The sequence below is a fragment of the Ipomoea nil genome, unplaced genomic scaffold, assembly GCF_001879475.1.
Source record: "Ipomoea nil cultivar Tokyo-kokei standard unplaced genomic scaffold, Asagao_1.1 scaffold0925, whole genome shotgun sequence".
NCBI lineage: Eukaryota > Viridiplantae > Streptophyta > Magnoliopsida > Solanales > Convolvulaceae > Ipomoea > Ipomoea nil.
The window spans coordinates 373861-394180 of NW_017617353.1; the positions used below are offsets into that span (position 1 = coordinate 373861).

Sequence of the window (20320 nt, forward strand, 5' to 3'; positions counted from 1 at the left end):
ATGCCCTGTGGAACTCATTATTCTTTGACATGTTAGCCCCCACTTTCTCGCTAACCTTAGTCATTATGTGCTGGTGAGCTGTCGTAGGCTCCCAAATTAAAACCTTACAAACGTAGTAGCGGGAGTAAGGATCGATCCCACGAGGAGTAACTAGTTTAACTTTTGTGCTCAAGGAAATAATGGGGGGTTTGGAATATATCGAGAATAAATATTAAATAAAAGTGAAATTAAATAAACGAGAAATTTAATCGAACGAATAAACAGTGAAAAATAATATATCGAAAAACACTTATAATAAGAAGAGTTTTTTCCACTTTTGGTCCTTTGACTTTAGTGCCTCCGTCAATTTAGGTTCACAACTTTCGTTCCTGACATAAGTAGTGCTTGACTTTGATTTTTTTTCCACTTTTAGTCCTTCCGGTCATCTGAGTGACTACTTTTAATCGAAATAAATAAATTGTTATTTATATTTAGATTTAAGAGGGGTAAATAAGTCCTTTACCATTTCTTAAAAAATAAACAAAAGAAAAAGAAAAATAAAATTAAGCTATGTAATTATCCTCTTCTTCCCGTATCTTCTCCCTCTCTTACTGTAAGCGCACATGCGGCTCTAGTTCATGTATTTTTGGGATTATAGCCATGGGGGGCTATCTGATCAAGGAGACACAGTTTATGGAGTCTTGAAGAAGAAGAAGAAGAGGGTTTGATGAGCTCTCTTGATACTGTTTCAATTTTCATGATCACCATTTCCAATGCGCCTTAGCTCTCACCATATCGTTCCAATATATACAAAAATACTGGAATGATACTAGAAGCATTACTTAAAGTCTCAAAAGCTTCTTGAGTGATAGTAACAAAGATCTCAAACCCGCACTTGATGTTATTATTATTGGGCAATCCTGTATTGGGCGACCAGAACCTATTTCCGGTCGAGTTACAGTTCAAGAGGTTGGAAACCAATGAAACCGGGATGTAACGTAGAACAAGGAGATGTTTTTGTCGCCAGGAGAAGCGTAACTGAAGAGGTTGAAGTCCAAGGATACGTTCCGAGGATTGGAGGAAGTATATTTCAAGTCTATTGCAATGGTGGACAAGGGATTCAAAAATACATGAACCAGAGCCGTCCGTTAAGAGAGGGAGAAGAATCAGAAGATACGGGAAGAAGAGGATAATTACATAGCTTAATTATATTTTTATTTTTCTTTTGTTTATTTTTTAAGAGATGGTAAAGGACTTATTTACCCTCTTAAATATAAATATAAATGACAATTTATTTATTCCAATTAAAAGTAGTCACTCAGATGACCGGAAGGACTAAAAGTGGAAAAAAAATCAAAGTCAAGCACTACTTATGTCAGGAACGAAAGTTGTGAACCTAAATTGACGGAGGCACTAAAGTCATAGGACCAAAAGTGGAAAATACTCTAATAAGAAACCTTGGTCAGTAAAGATCCACCACCGGAGTTTAACACTGATCATTGATTTATAAAGTAATTAATATGCAGTTGAATATTTGTCGTGAAATTATTTCATTTCCGTTTTTCCTTAGTTGTAGGTAACTAAAGCACACGCGGTTTAATTACCCCTAACTACTAAATAACCTAAGACAAGCGCTATAGATTTAATTTAATAGCAGCAATAGGAACTAGGAAAACCGACAAACTAAATAACACAAGCACAAGCGGTTGCATTTAATTTAGGAAAATATTCTACCCGAGTCCAATTATCACTAAGCCGTCAATAATTAACCCAGTTGCTACTGAATATTAGAGTAATTTGTAGCACAACATTATCTAATATAGCAAATAATTATATCAAATAAATAACTAGTAGGCCTCCCTAGCAATTAAATGACACAATTATTTCAAATAACTTAGAAGAATATTTAATACTCAAATGCATAAAAAATATATAATAAAAATAAATAAATAACCTTACAGCGTAATGAACTCCGGGGCTTCAATTCACTAAACCAAACAAGAAATTAGCCGCGAATGGACATTGATAACAACCTTAAAGAATATTCGAGAGGGGAAGAATGAACATTTTACAATAAGAAACTTCTACTATTTATAGCATTCTAAAATTAAACCTAAACTATTTCCTACCACTTGTTTCCTACTTTTGTGTCATATGTTGAAACTCCTTGTAATAATGCCTTGGAATAGCTCCCATTGACTTTATTTTTGCTGCTGCACCATATGTTTTGTTAGGAAAGCAAACAAATTAAAATATTATATTTATTTAATTTATTTGTTGATTTCTAATATATATATATATATATATATATATATATATATATATATATTAATTAGTATGTATTATATATATATATATATATATATATATATATATATTATATTATATATATATATTATATATTATATATTATATATTGTATTATATATAAAAAGAACTAATTATTAGATAATATTAAATAATCAATGCAAAATTATTATAAAAATGTACCTAAAATATGAGTGTAAAATGTGCATATCAAATCCCCCACACTAAAACATTTGCTTGTCCTCAAGCAAAAAATACTATTTGCGAAGTAAATTAAGATGAAATTCCCAAAACTCATAACATATCATGAACAACAATCTGAAGCACCCTGCAATTAATAAGTTAGCACCCCTGTTCAAAAAAGGAGAGAACTAAACAAGTAAGCTCTCACAGGAATATCACTCATCACTCAAGTGTTTGATGGGTATAGATTTCACTCATGTTCATTTCTATAAAATTGCTCTACCATAGGCTTGCATATCTTCTCAATCACCACTACAAGAGTCATGCATGACACAAATCATAAGGACTTTCCATAGGTTGTAATGGGGCTAGGGTTAAGGTAGGGAATATTTTAGGAAAGTAGTTTAAATAAAACCTTCAAAGTAGAGGAGCAAAATAAATACAATTAATCTAACACCCTCAATTTTTTTTCACTCAAAACATTTCTCATTGAGGCTCCAACATGCCTATCATTCTCAAAAGTATAGAATGTTTCCTCAGTATTACCAGAATTCCCTTTACTTCATTTATTTAGAAGTAACTTCAACTCAAAATCAATTGCTGATTCTTTCTCATTTATTTCAGCAATATTTTTCTTTTTCAAACATATATTCTCCATTTTTCCCTTTTCATTTTTTCAATTTTTCATGCCTTTTTTTTTTTTTGAATCGAGAACTGCTTCATCTTTTCTTTTCCATAGAAGACCAACGACATATTGGCAACGAAGATACAACTCACCTCACTCTCAATCATATTAATAAGAGTAAGTGATCTCCCCCACACTAATCCTTCCCAACCTCACGTAGATTACAAAAATAATCCAAAATTTGCTCCACTAGTTATTCAGCTGGGTGAAGGCATTATTTTAGATATAAAAGGCTTGTAATGTGGTCCAAAATAAAGAAAGGAATGGCCATAAAGCTCAAAGTGGTTAACAAAGGGAAATAAATCATAGGACAAACCGGTTATTTGGCTAGTGAGGCTCAAAGTCAAATAATGGCCTTAATCACATTTGAATCATGAATGGTCTAATTAGCTTTAAAAGAGAATCAAGGCAAGTTCTAGAGAAACAAAATTATGGAAGAAATCACACAAAAGAAAGAGAATAAGACCGAAGTGTCAGTCAGTGGCTCAAAACACTCACAGGTTTATTGCTTACTTAATATAACTACTACATATCAAACAGGAATTGCTAACAAACTAATCACAATTTGCCAAACTATTTATTCAATCATGTTATGCTTTTCAGGAAAGGAAAATATAGCAATTTTTCAAAATAATACTTATTTTGTATAAAATACTAGTAAAATATTTTTGAAAATTTTGAAATAAGAAAACAAATAATAATAATAATTTTTTTTTTTTACATAAGCAAACTAATAATAAAACTAAATCCCTCCCCCACACTTATTACCAACATTGTCCCCAATGTTGAATAAAAAAATGCACAGAAAAAGGAAATAAAATAAAATAAAATAAAAATGGAACAAACACACCTTAGGTTGCCTCCCAAGCAGCGCCTTTGTTTATCGTCGTTAGCTCGACTTATGATATTTCTTTAAATTTCCATCGCCTTTTTGAGTACCTTCGATGATTATGATTATTCAAAAAAATAGCCCCTTCATGCAGATTAGGACTCAAAGATGATTTATTATTTTTTTCTTCTTTATTTTCATTAGAAGCAATTTCATCAAATGTAACAAAATTCAAAGAATCAACAAAAATTGCAAAATTATCATCACTAGGAGATTTCATGGTATCATATATATTGAAAGCCACAAGTTTACCATTAGACTCCATTGTAAGCATACCACTATGAATATCGATTTTAGTTTTTAAGAATGGTCTTCCTAACAAAATATGAGAAATTTTATTATCATTTTCCATATCCAGTACATAAAAATCAGCAGGAAAAACCAAGTTATTAACTTCAACAAGCAAATCCTCAACCACACCCCTAGGATATGTAGTAGATCCATCAGCCAATTGAATTACTATACTAGATTTATTCAGGGGTCCAAGATTTAAAGAAGCATACACAGGATATGGCATAACATTAATAGAAGCTCCTAAATCTAACATAGCATTTTCAAGTTTAACACCACTTATCATGCACGGAATAGTAAACATACCTGGGTCTTTGCACTTTTCAGGAAGATTGCCTTGACTAGCCATAGAGACATTCTCTTGCACTTTCACTTCTTCAACTCCTTTATTTGGTTTCTTTTTCAAAGTGCATAACTCTTTAAGAAAGTTTGCATAGCGAGGTACCTTTTTCATAGAATCTAAAAATGGTTTATTAGCCTCACATTCACGAAATGTCTCATATAAATCATTATTTGAGTTTCCTCTTATTGGTTCTAAAAGAGCTTGAGGGAATGGGGGTACTGGTTCATAATCAGAAAAATAAGAAAGCATACCTTGGGACGTCTCTTTATTATTGACAATGATACCTGCACATACTCCCTTGTTTATATCGACGTTCTTTTCCAGCGACATACTTCTCACAGTAATTGCACTTACATTCTCTTTAGGATTAACGATCGTTTGAGAGGGTAATTTGCCAGAACTCTGTGCTTCCAACCGACTTACCGTAGTTGCTAGTTGGCCCACTTGCCTTTCTAAGTTTTGAATACTAGCCTTTGTTTCTTGAATACTAGCGCTTGTCTCTTGTTGGAATAGTTGTGTTTCTTGTTGAAACTGCAAAGTGTTAGTAGCAAGAGATTTAACAATATCTTCTAGATTCATACCTGAGCTAGAGCTTTGGACTGGTTGTTGGCTGGAAGGAAATTGTTGTCTATACTGTTGAAAGTTGGAACGATTCTGAACAAACTGGTTCCCTTGTGAGTTCCCATAGCTAAAGTTTGCGTGATCCCTCCATCCAGGATTATATGTATTGGAAAACGGATCATACTTACCTTGAGGTTGTCCAGTAAAACCTCCAGCCATGTTAACTTGTTCAATAGGTTCTTCTTGAAGAGTTGGGCAGGCATCAGTTTGATGTCCAACTACCGAGCAAATTCCACATGCTTTTACAGTTTGCATATTGCCTACTGCTAATTGACGAACAAGAGTAGTTAAACCAGTAATTTGTTGTTCAAGAGCAGAAATATTTACCTCATTCACTTGCTTAGACGGTTGGACAAGTCTATTGCCAAATTGTTGAGAATTTGCGGCCATGTTTGCAATTAGGGTTCTTGCAGCGTCTGGTGTCTTGTCAACTAAAGCACCACTGCTTGCAGCATCAATCATGCTTCTATCCATTGGAAAAAGTCCTTCATAAAAGTACTGAATGAGTAATTTCTCACTAATTTGATGGTGTGGGCAGCTTGCACAAAGCTTTTCGAAACGCTCCCAATATTCATACAATGACTCTCCATTGTTTTGCCTTATACCACAGATTTCCTTTCTAATGTTGGCCGCCCTTGAAGCTGGGAAATATTTTTCAAGGAACATTGTTTTCAAGTTATTCCATGTGGTGATGCTCCCAGAAGGTAGATAATATAGCCAATCCTTCGCTGAATCTTTCAACGAAAAGGGGAAGGCTCTCAACTTGATTTGTTCCTCAGTAACCCCATTGGGTTTCATACTTGAACACACCACATGGAGTTCCTTTAAGTGTTTGTGAGGATCTTCGCCTGCAAGTCCATGAAAAGAAGGCAAAAGATGAATTAATCCAGACTTTAGTTCGAATTGCACATTGGCATCCAGAGCAGGGAAAGTGATGCATAATGGTTGTTGATCTAAATTTGGAGCTCCAAGCTCTTTTAAGGTCCGATTTTGAGTCATGGGTTCCTCTTCTAAATCAGAGTTGGCAGAATCGGTAGCCAGATCACTAAACTCTAATTTCCTCAAAGCTTGTTTCCTCCACCTGCGTACAGTTCTTTCAATTTCTGGATTGTATGGCAAGACTTCTTTGTTAGTAGATCGAGTTATGGCATAAACCGTTAAAGATAGTGTAGCAATTATGTAAAAGTAACGAAAGTAAAGAAAATTATATTTTTTTTGGGACAAATTAACGAGAAAAACAAACAAACAAATAACAAAATAAATAATTAAATAAATAAACAAACACAAAATAAGCTAGAAAATCTCCCTGGCAACGGCACCAAAATTTGGTGAGCTCTCGTAGGCTCCCAAATTAAAACCTTACAAACGTAGTAGCGGGAGTAAGGATCGATCCCACGAGGAGTAACTAGTTTAACTTTTGTGCTCAAGGAAATAATGGGGGGTTTGGAATATATCGAGAATAAATATTAAATAAAAGAGAAATTAAATAAACGAGAAATTTAATCGAACGAATAAACAGTGAAAAATAATATATCGAAAAACACTTATAATAAGAAACCTTGGTCAGTAAAGATCCACCACCGGAGTTTAACACTGATCATTGATTTATAAAGTAATTAATATGCAGTTGAATATTTGTCGTGAAATTATTTCATTTCCGTTTTTCCTTAGTTGTAGGTAACTAAAGCACACGCGGTTTAATTACCCCTAACTACTAAATAACCTAAGACAAGCGCTATAGATTTAATTTAATAGCAGCAATAGGAACTAGGAAAACCGACAAACTAAATAACACAAGCACAAGCGGTTGCATTTAATTTAGGAAAATATTCTACCCGAGTCCAATTATCACTAAGCCGTCAATAATTAACCCAGTTGCTACTGAATATTAGAGTAATTTGTAGCACAACATTATCTAATATAGCAAATAATTATATCAAATAAATAACTAGTAGGCCTCCCTAGCAATTAAATGACACAATTATTTCAAATAACTTAGAAGAATATTTAATACTCAAATGCATAAAAAATATATAATAAAAATAAATAAATAACCTTACAGCGTAATGAACTCCGGGGCTTCAATTCACTAAACCAAACAAGAAATTAGCCGCGAATGGACATTGATAACAACCTTAAAGAATATTCGAGAGGGGAAGAATGAACATTTTACAATAAGAAACTTCTACTATTTATAGCATTCTAAAATTAAACCTAAACTATTTCCTACCACTTGTTTCCTACTTTTGTGTCATATGTTGAAACTCCTTGTAATAATGCCTTGGAATAGCTCCCATTGACTTTATTTTTGCTGCTGCACCATATGTTTTGTTAGGAAAGCAAACAAATTAAAATATTATATTTATTTAATTTATTTGTTGATTTCTAATATATATATATATATATATATATATATATATATATATATATATATTAATTAGTATGTATTATATATATTATATATTATATATATATATTATATATTATATATTGTATTATATATAAAAAGAACTAATTATTAGATAATATTAAATAACCAATGCAAAATTATTATAAAAATGTACCTAAAATATGAGTGTAAAATGTGCATATCATGTGCCACATACAGTAACGGTGTCGACTACCTCCAAACACATCTGCGATTGCAATTTTCATAGCTGGGTCTTGATCGGTTATTAATAAAGGTGGTGCAGTCCCCATTGCGTTCTTGAAGTGTTTTAATACCCAACTGTACGACTCCACGTCCTCCTTATCAATCAGGGTCGCTGCAAACGTCACACATCTTTTGTGGTTGTCTACTCCTATGAATGGGACAAACACAAGGTGGTACCTGAATCCAATATATAGCAATAAAACGGTCGTCACATATTTGGCAAAATAATTCAAGCGCAAACAGTATAACACATGCACAGACCTACTGTAAAGCTCGCACATGATATACACACACGCACAGACATACAACCTATGCAGAGACTGCCCTTTAATTACATTATACGTAATTACGCAAAGATACACGCACCATGCGAGTCAAGAACTAACTTACACACACGCACAGTCCTACTTATCATGCACATCATACTCTTTAATTCCTGTATACGTCGTTACCCAAAGATAACCTCATCATTCGCCACAAATTTTAATTTACACACCCATCTATTTAAATTAACTCTCTCGTACCTATTTGTTTTGTACGTTGCATCAAAGAATACCACGTCGCCAAACGCACCGTAGTTTTTCCTTGCCATACCATCCGCCCAGAAGACACGAGCTAATTGATCATTTGCGTTCACCTTGTATTCGAAGTACATATCAGCACAATATGTTTTCTGCTCAAGATAGTTTGATATAACCATTTGCACATCTCCCCACTTCATGTACGCTAATAGCTCTCTCCTGTAATTCTTAAAGTCCTGTTGCGTCGCACCCACGTTCTCCGGACCACCTACCATCTCGGCATATATGTCGAAACTTTTGCTTGCACCAACGTTTGCTTTTTCGCACTTAGTAATGAATTCTTGGTGTGCAATCTCCAATTTGCGATTGACTTTCATAAATGGTTTGTGACTTTCCTTGCACAAACAGTGTGTATGTCTTTCTTCAAATTTGTGAACCTTATATCTCCCGTCGTAAACTATCTTCATTACAATCCTAGCGCCGCAACCAACTCTATTAGTAGTCTACCGTCGCTTCTTCTCCGAACATCCTCCTTCAACCAAAGTTTCTTTGCCCCTAGTCTCCTTAAACCCTTGCCGCAAACACACTACATCCTTTTTCAAAACAATACCGAAATTGTTCTTTTTATCCGAACTTCGACGCACACCAAATCCGGTTGTTGCGGCATACTTCGTATAAAATTGGATTCCATCTTCCAGTGTATTAAACATTTGACCTTCATATGGTCTCAGGCTACGGTCGCATTCTGTATACCAATATTTCGTACCACCCGGACTAATATCCATTCTGCAATCTTTTTCTGATTCGTTTGCATCGGGGGCGTCTGCACTGCACACACCTATAACATATGTTTCGTTAACCTATTCACAGTAAACCACAAGTCATCTTTTTATCATCAAAATAATTAATCTGCGTATGGGTTTTTAATTCGTTGCACATGCTCATTTTCTGCTGTGCACTTACCCAACGCGCAACTTGCACATGTTTAAACCCTAGAATGCACAGGCCGTGAATATAACGTCCAATAAACGTGTTACTTACTACACCTGGCTTAGTAAGTCCCTCGCAAAGGATGAAGCATTTAAAAAAAAAAAAAAAAAAAAAAAAAAAAAAAAAAAAAAAACCAAAGCTTATACACCAATAGTGATGATGAAAAATTGATATACAGGGGAATTAAAACAACATTGCACAAACAAAACAACTATCCCACACTCAACACATACCATATATGCTCTAATTCGTAAATGTGTTCGACTGGATATCTCCAAATAACATATGTACACACTCCACCCAAATAATGCTAACAAAGCAAAACCAATCAGAAATAACTTTTTCAGCACCACCTTATTGAAAACAACAATGGTCATTTGCACACTCCTTCATTACATATCACACAACCCCCCTAACGAATTACGATCCGGGGCAAAAACAAAAATTAAAAAAATACAACAATAATAAATAAATAAATAACCTCGTCATCGTCCGATTCGCACAACACCCCATCAACAAATCAACACCTCAAACAAAACCACCACGCCGGTAGAATACAAAAACACAAACAAGAAAATAAAAATCAATACTCGGAAACCAAAAACCCCCTTCGTAAAAATAAGTGCAATGAACGCCACCCTCATGCACTCATTAGACACCCACGCTTCGAAATGCACTACGGTGTCCCGATGCACAGACTCATCATAATATAGGCACACCAATCTAGAAGCCTATAATAGTTCGAATAATGATGCACATACCTATGTCCGGTAGCACCATCACTGTGGCCGTTGATGTGAAACAACCGCTGCTCCTTGAGACTGTTTGGTGAATGCTTGCGTCCAGGAATCATCAGAATATCAATACTAATATATTACCGTTCATAATTAATCCAATCCCATAATCAGATGCTAATCATGGAATATATTCCAATTTATTTGTAACCATAAATATCTATTATATTACAATTACTTATTCACCCTTATGCATAGACTACTACCTAAAATGCATACAAAATCTTTTTCAATCTCACCCTTAAATATTAATTGATCTAATGAATATGATTAGATCTCATAAACTCATATAACTATGTGACCTCATGGGATCCGGAGCCATATATATTGAGGATCAAATGAGGACGCATTCTTAGGTGAGGACGTGAGGACTAATCTTATGCGTTTGTTTTTTTATTTTGATGGCCCAGATTTGATTTCCTAAGATGACATGGATTGATTTTTTTTGTTAAAATTGGGTAGTAGTGTCTTTTCTATTTTTTTTAAAAGTGAACGCATGTTTAATTCTTGCCTTAATTGGTTTCCTATTTTTTTAGATCACCACCGTCGCGATTTGGAGCAGCGATTTCTTCACCATTGATTGAGTGTTCGCCCATGCAATGTAATCGGTATTTTTTATTTTTTTTCGCTCGTTCTTTTGAATATAATATTGTCTATATTTGGATGATCGTGTATATGTACAAATGACTGGATAGTACGATTGTGCATTCGTGTGTGCTGGTTGTGCAACCTAGTGTTGTAAGTTGTGCACCGTGGGCTGGTGAGTTGTGCATTAGTGCACATATTTCAGTACATCGTAGGACATTGAAATGTCCACTGTAGGATTTTTAGGTGGTGTTTGAATGCACAACTTTAGACTTATCGATGCACAATACTTTGTATAGTAATGCACAAATATTTTGTATAGTAATGCACAGATTCTAATTTACCCATAAATTTATATTTTTAAATATTTTAAAGGTATTTGTTTCTTTAATCCATGTGATTTGTTCCTTTTAATCTCAGCCATACTTTTATTCTAATTTAGTGGTCTAGATTAATCCTCACATCCTCACCTAAGAATATGTACTCACTTATCCTCACCCTATATATATATATATATATATATATATATATATATATATATATATATATATGTATATATATATATATAATTCTCTTAGGTATTTGACGGTAAATATGTTACCGGATAATATTATTTTGTGTAAGTGAGTAACAATAGTTGTATTGCTGAGTGTTTCAATACAGAATATGGCGTGTCCTAGTACAGAATATTGAACCTCCCTCTTTGCTAGCTGAGGGAGTTCTATTTATGATAGGTCCTAAAGGTAACAACATGAAGAGTCATAATTGGGGAGCAGATGCTAACGGCAATAACATGAAGAGTCATGAATGAGGCGCCGAGGCTTTAATTCTCTCCCTTCAACGCAATGAATGGCCATAATGTTTCCACTCGTTGGAGTTCTGCCGGTTGGAAATCTACGTGGTGTCGGGTTAGATGCCTGTTGGTGATCCGGGTTGGGTGCTAGTACCATTACTCTGTCACCAGCCCCCCTACTCCCGAGTCTACTGATGTGTTTGAGTTGACTTGGGAGTAAAACTGAATCAAAGATTCTCATTTTTTATTTTATTTTTTTTAACCAAAATCCCCCTGGGCGAGCTTCAGCCGATGATGGCTGATGATGGCCGAGGCGCGGGGCCGAGGCCGATGATGGTCTATGATGGTCGAGGCGCGGGGCCTCGACCGATGTTGGCCAAGACGGGCACCTCGGCCGATGTTGGCCGAGGCGGGCGCCTAGGCCGATGCTGGCTGAGGCGCGGGGCTTCAACCAATGATGGCCGAAGCACGGGGCCTCAGCCGATGTCGGCCAATGATGGTCGAGGCGCAGGGACTCGGCCGATGTTGGTCGAGGCGGGTGCCTCGGCTGATGCTGGCCGAGGCGCGGGGCCTCGGCCGATGCTGGCAGAGGCGTGCGCCCCGGCCAACGTTGGCTGAGGCGTGCGCCCCGGCCAACTTTGGCTGAGGCGTGCGCCTCGGCCGATGCTGGCCGAGGCACGGGACCTCTTATATGCTAGCCGAGGTGCGGGGCCTCGGCCAAGGCGTGCGCCTCTGCCAATGTTGGCCGATGTGGGTCGAGGCGATGTTGGTCGAGGCGTGCACCTCGACCGATGATGGCTGAGGCCGGCCTCGGCCAACGCTGGCCGAGGCGAGCGCCTCAGCTGATGTCGGCCGAGGAGTGTGCCTCGGCCTCTTCTTTTTTTTTTGTGTTTGTTCGTAGCTTACTTCGACAGGCCGTAGGCTCGGCCAAAGGTCGGCTCTCCCGTAGAGTAGTGAGCGAGGTTAGACCTCGTACTATTCCTTAGGGGATAGCATTTCCGTAACCAAACTTTGAGTTTGACCAAGAAACGCCCTTCCGTCGGGTAGCTAGCTGGACCGGATCTAGTGCCGACGCTTAAGGAGTAGAGTGCGGTAATTAATACCGCCTCTGCTACCATTGCCGATGACCATGGTAGAGATTTGTAGCTTACTTCGACATGTGGTAGGCTTGGTCAAAGGTCGGCTCTCCCGTAGAGTAGTGAGCGAGGTTAGAAGTCGTACTATTCCTTTGGGGATAGCGTTTTCGTAACCAAACTTTGAGTTTGACCAAGAAACGCCCTTCCGTCCGGTAGCTAGCTGGACCGGATCCAGTGCCGGCCCTTAGGGAGTATAGTGCGGTAATTAATACACAGCCTCCGCTACCATGGCCGAGGACCGTGGTAGAGGTCGAGGTGCGTGGCCTCCCTTGTTTGTTTCCTGTCACGGTTATGGTGAATGATGACATGCCTCCTACCTTACTAACACAAGGGCTCCATGGAATTTTTTCCTTATTCAACACAATCGATCAGGGCATACCATGAACAATAGTTACATCAATAATTATATTATTGATCTTGTCGTGTTTTAGCGAATAACATGCTTTTTGCGTTGCACGGGTTCCACCTCTAGCTCCTTGTCTCCTTCTTCCATGATTTGCTCATACCCCCTCTTCGAGTTAGGAGAGGATGGCTCAGGGCCCTCTCCCTTTCGCCACATGTTTTTGTTCATGGGTTGCCAATGCTGTTGTTGTTGCCCTGGATGCTTCACAAACTGAGTGAAGTATCCCCTTTGAATGAGCTCCTCTATTTATCTCTTCAAAACGTGACACTCATCCGTATCGTGGCCGGCTTGCCTATGAAACCTGCAATACTTTGTTTGGTCTGCCTTTGGGGAGACCTTCATGCACTCCGACGGGAATTCTACTATTCCCATCTCCTCAGCTTGCTTCAAAATGACACTGACAGGATGGGTAAGCACGGTTAAATTACGTAGGGGGACTAGGCGAGGTCGCTCGTGGTCTCGGTCTTTCCCTGCGGACGAGTGGTTTGGGCATGGTGCCTGGCTGGGCGAGCTAGCTTTCCCAGGCTTCCCACCTTTTATACCATCTTCTTCATCCTTCTTCTTCCTATCAACCTCCTCTGCTTCTGCATAACGGTTGGTTGTCCTCATCAAATCTTCGTAAGAGCGGGGTTGATGAGCTTCAGCTGCTTGTGGAAATACCCTGATCTTAAGGCATGGATAAATATCGGGATCGCCGCCTTGGAGTCGAAGTCGTAGACATTATTGACTTCCTTTTTCCATTTGTTCAGGAAGTCTTTGAGGCTCTCGCCTCTATCTTGCTTTACTACGCAGAGGTGAGAGAAGGGTTTCTTACGATGTATGCTACCGGAGAAGTATGTCACGAAGCTCTTGGACAATTCCCCAAAGTTTTGGATCGACCCATCCGGGATGGTGTTGAACCAGTCTTGGGCCGCTCCATCCAGGGTGGACAAGAATGCTCGACACATGACGGCGTCCCCTGCCCCGATCAATACCATAGCAGCCTTGTATCTCGTCATGTGGACACGCGGGTCAGTAGCCCCCGTGTACGCCTTGATGGCGGGCAGCCTAAAGTCCCTCGGCAAAGGTACGTCCATTATACTTGGGGAGAATGGTGCTGCCATCCGTACCTCGGGTTCCAGCGAATGCTCCCGTGCCTCCACCCGTCTTGCTAACTCCTTGATTCTTCTTTACAGCGTCTTGACTAGGGCCGATTCGTCAGGGTGCCGGCGCGGGGCCGACTGCCGCTCATCCATGTGTCGCCGTGGAGCTAGCTCATCGACGTGCCGCTCACCCAAGTGTCGGGGTGGAGCCGGATCATCGACGTGCCGTCCATCCGAGTGTCGACGCGGAGCCGGCTCATCGATGCATCGCTCATCCGAGTGTCGACGTGGAGCCAGCTCATCGACGTGACGTTCATCCGAGTGTCGACGTAGGGCCGACTCATCAACGTGCTGGCATGGGGCCGGCTCACGAGACTCGCCCATCTTCTCTATTGGTGATCTCTCTGCTTCTCTATTTTCGTGTCGGCGAGGGCCTCTAGTAGAGGACCCCTCGGCCCGTGATCCTAATCTTTGCCGCGCGGGCGCCCTGTGTCCCAATCGTTCAAGGGTAGAGTGGGAGGGTTCTAGTCGCCGTCTGGCCGGTCCACTTCTTTGGGTACCCTCCTCTGGACCCCCTGTCCTGGTATGACGCCCTGCGTCCCTCGCTGCACGGGTTGTGTCCTGTCGTTGCCGGGCATCTATCCTCTGCGAGGATTTTACCTCTATTTCCTGAGGTCGCGGCGGGGCCACTTGGCCTTGCAATCCCGCCGCCGCCTGATTTAGCGCCGTCGCCGCTTGCTGAATGGCTTCGGCGGTCGCCTGGAGGTTCACGACTTGGTTCGCCCCTCTATTGTTGAGTTGGTCTCAATGGTCCCCGGGTCTCCCGCTGTTGAGCTGTTCTTGGAGGTCCCTTGGTCTCCCGTTGTTGAGCTGTTCTCGGAGGTCCCCTCCACCATTGTTGGTGAGTTGGCCCCGGAGGTCACCTATGGCGTTGCCGTTGTTCACGTTGTGGGAACCGTGGGAGCTGCGGGACGCCATTCTTTCAAGCTTGGTGTTGGAAGAGGGAAAGAGTTGTGTGTGTCGTCGCCTGCTTGAGTGTTGGACTCAGGCTCTCAATGAAAACAACAATGACGGTTTGTTACCGGATAATATTATTTTGTGTAAGTGAGTAACAATAGTTGTATTGATGAGTGTTTCAATACAGAATATGGTGTGTCCTAGTACAGAGTATTGAACCTCCCCCTTTGCTAGTTGAGGGAGTTCTATTTATGCTGGGTCCTAACGGTAACAATATGAAGAGTCATAATTGGGGAGCATATGCTAACGACAATAACATGAAGAGTCATGAATGAGGCGTCGGGGCTTTAATTCTCTCCCTTCAATGCAATGAATGGTCATAATATTTCCACCCGTTGGAGTTCTGCCGGTTGGAATTCTATGTGGTGTCGGGTTAGATGTCTATTGGTGATCCGAGTTCGGTGCTAGTACCATTACTCTGTCAGTATTATTCATATTGTTGGAGTTATAATATATACGATATAAAGGTAGGAATAAATCAATTTTATTATATAAATTTTGTCTTTAAATTTTTCTAAATATGTACATGATTAGGGACTATATTATCTATGCAAATTTTAATTTTATTTTTAATTTTATACACTATGAAAATAAATATTTGACAAAATATATGATAGGCCAACTATATTATTCTATTGTATATCTTAACATCTTTTATAATTTTTAAATTTTTATTTAAATTAATAAATAACATAATTTCTTTCGTAAATCACACTGATAAAACACTAGTTGAAATCAAAATCAGTAGCAACTATTCTAATCACGCCGTAGTTCTCCCAAACAATGTGCTAACCATGCTTGCTCTATATTTAAGGTGGACAGGGTTCTAAAACTATTCATAATTATGAATATATAGTTAAAAAAATTATGAATATATACTTTTATAATTATGAATATAGAGTTGTGAACATATAGTTCTGTAATTATGAATATAAAGATTCAATAATTGTGAATATGAAGTTCAAAAATTATGAATATATAATTTTATAATTACAAAAATATAATTCAGTAATTATGAACATAAAATTTTGTAATTGTGAATATAAAATTCAATAATTATGAATATATAGTTCAGTAGTTATGAACATAGAGCCGTGTTGACAAGGCGTACACAATTTCATAGCATAACGGTTGCCAAACTGAAGGGTGACGTATCTCAACAAGATTTACCATGTTCTTGTCGACTGAAACAAATGACATTTCCCACAAAGAAAGCAACAGCGCGGAAGAAAGTGGGTAGAAATTTCCTAGCTTTCTACTAGTCCGTTAATTACTACTGTAAAACCAATCGCCAAATAGTCATAGTCGTACCAATTTCTTTATGCTCACTAATCACTATCTTGACTTTCGTCGAGGTCGACGCCTATTAATGGAGGGAATCAGCAAAGAAAATCTTGAGACCTTTCCCAATAATCCAATCAACTTTTCAGATAAAAGAAGGAAAGATAATCGGACGTGTTCTGCGGGGAAGGGCATTTCAAGAAGAACCAATCTTGATTGATTCTTCTTCAAGTGTTGGGTGTTTGCTAAGACAGAGGTATGAGGGGGATGAAACTGGCAATTCTGATAATTTTTGGGGTGTTGATCGTGTCATCCGCGGCGGAGAAATGGTGGAAATCGGCGATAAGCGATTCCGGACGACTCTTTTCTTCTCTGTCGGCGGTCAATCCCGCCCGCGCTTCTTCTATTATCCTACAACTGCACGGCAATGTTTATCCCAATGGGTATGCTATTCTCTGATCTTTGGAATGCATCATTTCACATGTCTATCTCTGAAGCAAAATTTATGCCTGCTAGAGAGAATGGATGCTAAAGAAAAATGATTGCCAGTAGATTGATACAGACTGGGGTTTATACTCATCCGAGAAATTCTCAGTTCTTGTATAATACAGAAAGACTCTTTCAAGAGTTTACTCTTTCAAGGATTGATAGTATCTATATATAGCACATGATTATATTTTCACTTATTTTTCAGATTTCAGAATACATAGAAGACTATTGTTGCAAATTTGATCAAACATTTTGTGCATTCAATTGATTGGGGTTAAAATGTGTATTGCAGCTTTTATTTTGCTCAAGTGAATATAGGGCAGCCTCCAAAGCCGTATTTTCTTGATCCCGACACAGGCAGTGACCTTACATGGCTTCAGTGCGATGCTCCTTGTCTCCGTTGCACAAAGGTTAATTTTCTTGTAACGATTTTTCATTCACTCTAAAGAGCTGATAGTTTGTATAGTATAATCCAATTGTGTAATTGTGTAATTGCAGGCGCCTCACCCCCCTTACAAACCCAATAATGACCTTGTGGGTTGTAAGGATCCTCTCTGTGCCTCATTGCATTCGGGTGATCAGAAATGCGAAACTCTAGAACAATGTGATTATGACGTTCAGTATGCAGATGGGGGTTCATCCCTTGGTATCCTACTTAATGACGTCTTTTCCCTCAATCTCACCAATGGAGTTCAGATTGCTCCTCATCTAGCTCTTGGGTCAGTGTTTTTCATACTATGTTGCTCTATATTAACCGCCTTTTACATGTCTTTAGAAGCGACTTTTAATTCGATGTTGGGACATGTTTCCTTTTGTATCCTTAAATTTAAATTGAACTTAGTATCCTGAATTTAATTTGACAAAAGAAAGATAGTACAAATCCAACATTATATACTGACTTGGATTTTTTCCATTGCTACAGATGTGGATATGATCAGGAAATTGGCCAGTCTTACCATCCTTTAGATGGAGTACTTGGACTTGGGAAAGGACCAACCAGCATTCTGTCACAGCTCAAGAAAAAGGGTCTGGTAAAAAATGTTGTTGGGCATTGCTTGAGTAGGCAAGGAGGATATCTCTTCTTTGGGGATGCAGTTTATGATGCTTCACAAGTAGTTTGGACATCAATGTCACGTGATTACGAGTAATGTGCTTTTTATACAGCCATGATATGTCTATACACACTTCCTTTATTTTATATGGTTGTGCCTGACTTTAGTTCTCATACAAAACTTGTCTAATGATGGTACATGACAGGAAGCACTACTCACCAGGATCTGCAGAGCTAAATTTTGGTGGTATTAGTACAGGGATTAAGAATCTCCTTGTAATCTTTGACAGTGGAAGTTCTTATAGCTATCTGCAATTTGAACCATACCAAGCTTTTATTTCCTTGGTGGGTTGCAGATTTGTAGTTCACCCTTGACAACCTCTAAATTTTATTTCCTACTACTTGCCTAATTTTACTTGTGCTTATAGGTCGAGAAAGAACTGAGTGGCAAACCCTTGAGAAAAGCAAACGATGACAATACTCTCCCACTGTGCTGGAAGGGCAGGAAGGCTTTCAAAAGTGTACAGGATGTCAAGCAATATTTCAAACCTTACGCACTGAGCTTTGCCAAGGGGTGGAAGGGCAGATCTGAGTTTGAGATCCCCCCAGAATCATATCTTATCATCTCAGTAAGTGCTTCAAAATTATCTTTATTTTGTTCTGATTCATGGTATTTTGATGACTCATTTGGTGATGGTATTTTGGTGTAGTCAAAGGGTAATGTCTGTTTGGGGGTTCTAAATGGTTCAGAAGCAGGTCTGCACGATGTTAACATCATTGGAGGTAAGATTGGACCAACGTAATATGATATGATGGTATAAAGAAATTTTCCTTACATTTGTTTGTTGTGTTGTGTTGTGTAGACATATCAATGCAAGATAAAATGGTGATTTATGACAACGAGAAGAAATCAATTGGATGGACTCCTGCCAAGTGTGATCAGCCACCAAAATCATCCAATATTCAGATGTAAATAGAGAACTACACTTTCTTATTTGTCAACTAGCAAGTGCAGCGTTATCTATATACTCACTCATATAATAAAGATGATCTAAGCCCAAAGTTGACTTTTGTATTTAAAAGTATGTTGTAGAGAGCTATGAACTGTTTTGGTATTCCAACTATACCATTTTAGGTATAAAAGATGTGGCAAGTTTTATGTTTGTTATGCCTTTGATGATGTTTGTTGTGCTCCATTAATAATTATTACTATTCGATACCTTTTTCTTGAAATTTTGATGAATGGTAGACTGACCCTTTTTTCAATAGCCCTCTCTATCAGAATCAACCTACACATCAAGAACTTTAGCATTCATGCCTCCACAGCACACTCGGCGCCAAGCCTTTCTGTCTGTCTGGCAATTCAAGGGGGACTATTCTTTCACTGACCTTTTCCTGGATATATAGTCTGCTCAATCAGTTTGAAACCCTATCCTTTGGATCAGGTACATTGCCGAACCACGTAAATCTTGTCTTCTTTACCTTTCTGCCATTATTATTGTTTTCTTGTTCTTGTTAATCTCAACAGTTATAAAGAATGAATCCTTGTTTTACTTATCTCTAATTTTGAGGTGGGGGGTGAGTATTAGCATCTGTATTTTTGTTTACTGCATTTGGGTGTCTGTCTTATAATGTATGTTATGGTCTCTAAGTATGATGAATTTCAATCATGGGAACAGATTTCTCTACCAAGCACGGAGCTAGGTTAGGACTTTCCCCTTAGATAAGTTAATCTATGTAGTGTGTACATAGCACTCTTGTGGGAGAATCTCCAACGTAGCCTTACTGCTTGTCAGAACAAACCTTTTGCTTGTTAATATAAAATTAAGTCCGTAGGGGACGAGACTGGTCTAGGACTTTTGCGAGGAAAAGTCTACCGATAGGTCAAAAATCAGCCTAAACCAGTGATTCAAACAAATCTTGGTTCAAATTAATATTTTTGTGCATCAGCCATGAGATAGAAAATGAAGTATATACTGTTTAAAGTATCCTTGAGTTACTTACCTTAGCTTCATGTTTTGGTTAATTGAAGCAGGTATATTGGGATGTTTACAATAACCAGCGGTTCTGATGATGGAAGGGTTAGGATCTTAAACTGAAGGGTCTGTGATTACTTTGAGATGGAATTATTTTCACAAAACTTGGTTATGATACCCCTTAAACTGGAAGTAGCCTCAAATGTTTTGCTTTTATCAACTACTTTAAACATTGACACAATCTCTGTCTC

The 20320-nt window shown here is 38.4% G+C and overlaps 1 protein-coding gene and 1 long non-coding RNA gene across 5 annotated transcripts; one reads left to right on the forward strand and one right to left on the reverse strand.

Annotated features, from left to right (window-relative positions):
* Positions 1 to 309: 309 nt before the first annotated feature.
* Positions 310 to 17952, reverse strand: LOC109179491. The gene is made up of 3 exons (XR_002053909.1): positions 17938 to 17952; positions 15922 to 15923; positions 310 to 414 (listed from the first exon to the last, which is right to left on the reverse strand). It is a non-coding gene; the product is annotated as an uncharacterized LOC109179491 (long non-coding RNA).
* Positions 16513 to 20246, forward strand: LOC109179489 (aspartic proteinase Asp1-like). 4 transcript variants are annotated; one of them, XM_019328989.1, is made up of 10 exons: positions 16513 to 16996; positions 17335 to 17452; positions 17541 to 17761; positions 17965 to 18186; positions 18300 to 18438; positions 18522 to 18722; positions 18804 to 18876; positions 18957 to 19062; positions 19363 to 19538; positions 20126 to 20246. In XM_019328989.1, exons 1-9 carry the CDS (start codon positions 16812 to 16814, stop codon positions 19400 to 19402), a joined length of 1305 nt encoding a protein of 434 aa, XP_019184534.1. In that variant the 5' UTR covers positions 16513 to 16811; the 3' UTR covers positions 19403 to 19538; positions 20126 to 20246. The 4 variants fall into 4 exon arrangements, with proteins under 4 accessions (XP_019184534.1, XP_019184533.1, XP_019184536.1 ...); XM_019328988.1 differs by having other exon boundaries at positions 20129 to 20246; XM_019328991.1 differs by lacking the exons at positions 19363 to 19538; positions 20126 to 20246 and adding an exon at positions 19116 to 19256 and having other exon boundaries at positions 16516 to 16996; positions 18957 to 19082.
* Positions 20247 to 20320: the final 74 nt, after the last annotated feature.

What these genes read in the sequence shown, in the direction of transcription:
- LOC109179489 (XM_019328989.1), top strand. Translation starts at nt 16,812, where the DNA reads ATGAGGGGGATGAAACTGGCAATTCTGATAATTTTTGGGGTGTTGATC. An exon ending in CTTGTCTCCGTTGCACAAAG is followed by an intron (nt 17,453 to 17,540) that starts GTTAATTTTCTT and finishes GTGTAATTGCAG; the next exon opens with GCGCCTCACCCCCCTTACAA. An exon ending in ACCAAGCTTTTATTTCCTTG is followed by an intron (nt 18,439 to 18,521) that starts GTGGGTTGCAGA and finishes TTGTGCTTATAG; the next exon opens with GTCGAGAAAGAACTGAGTGG.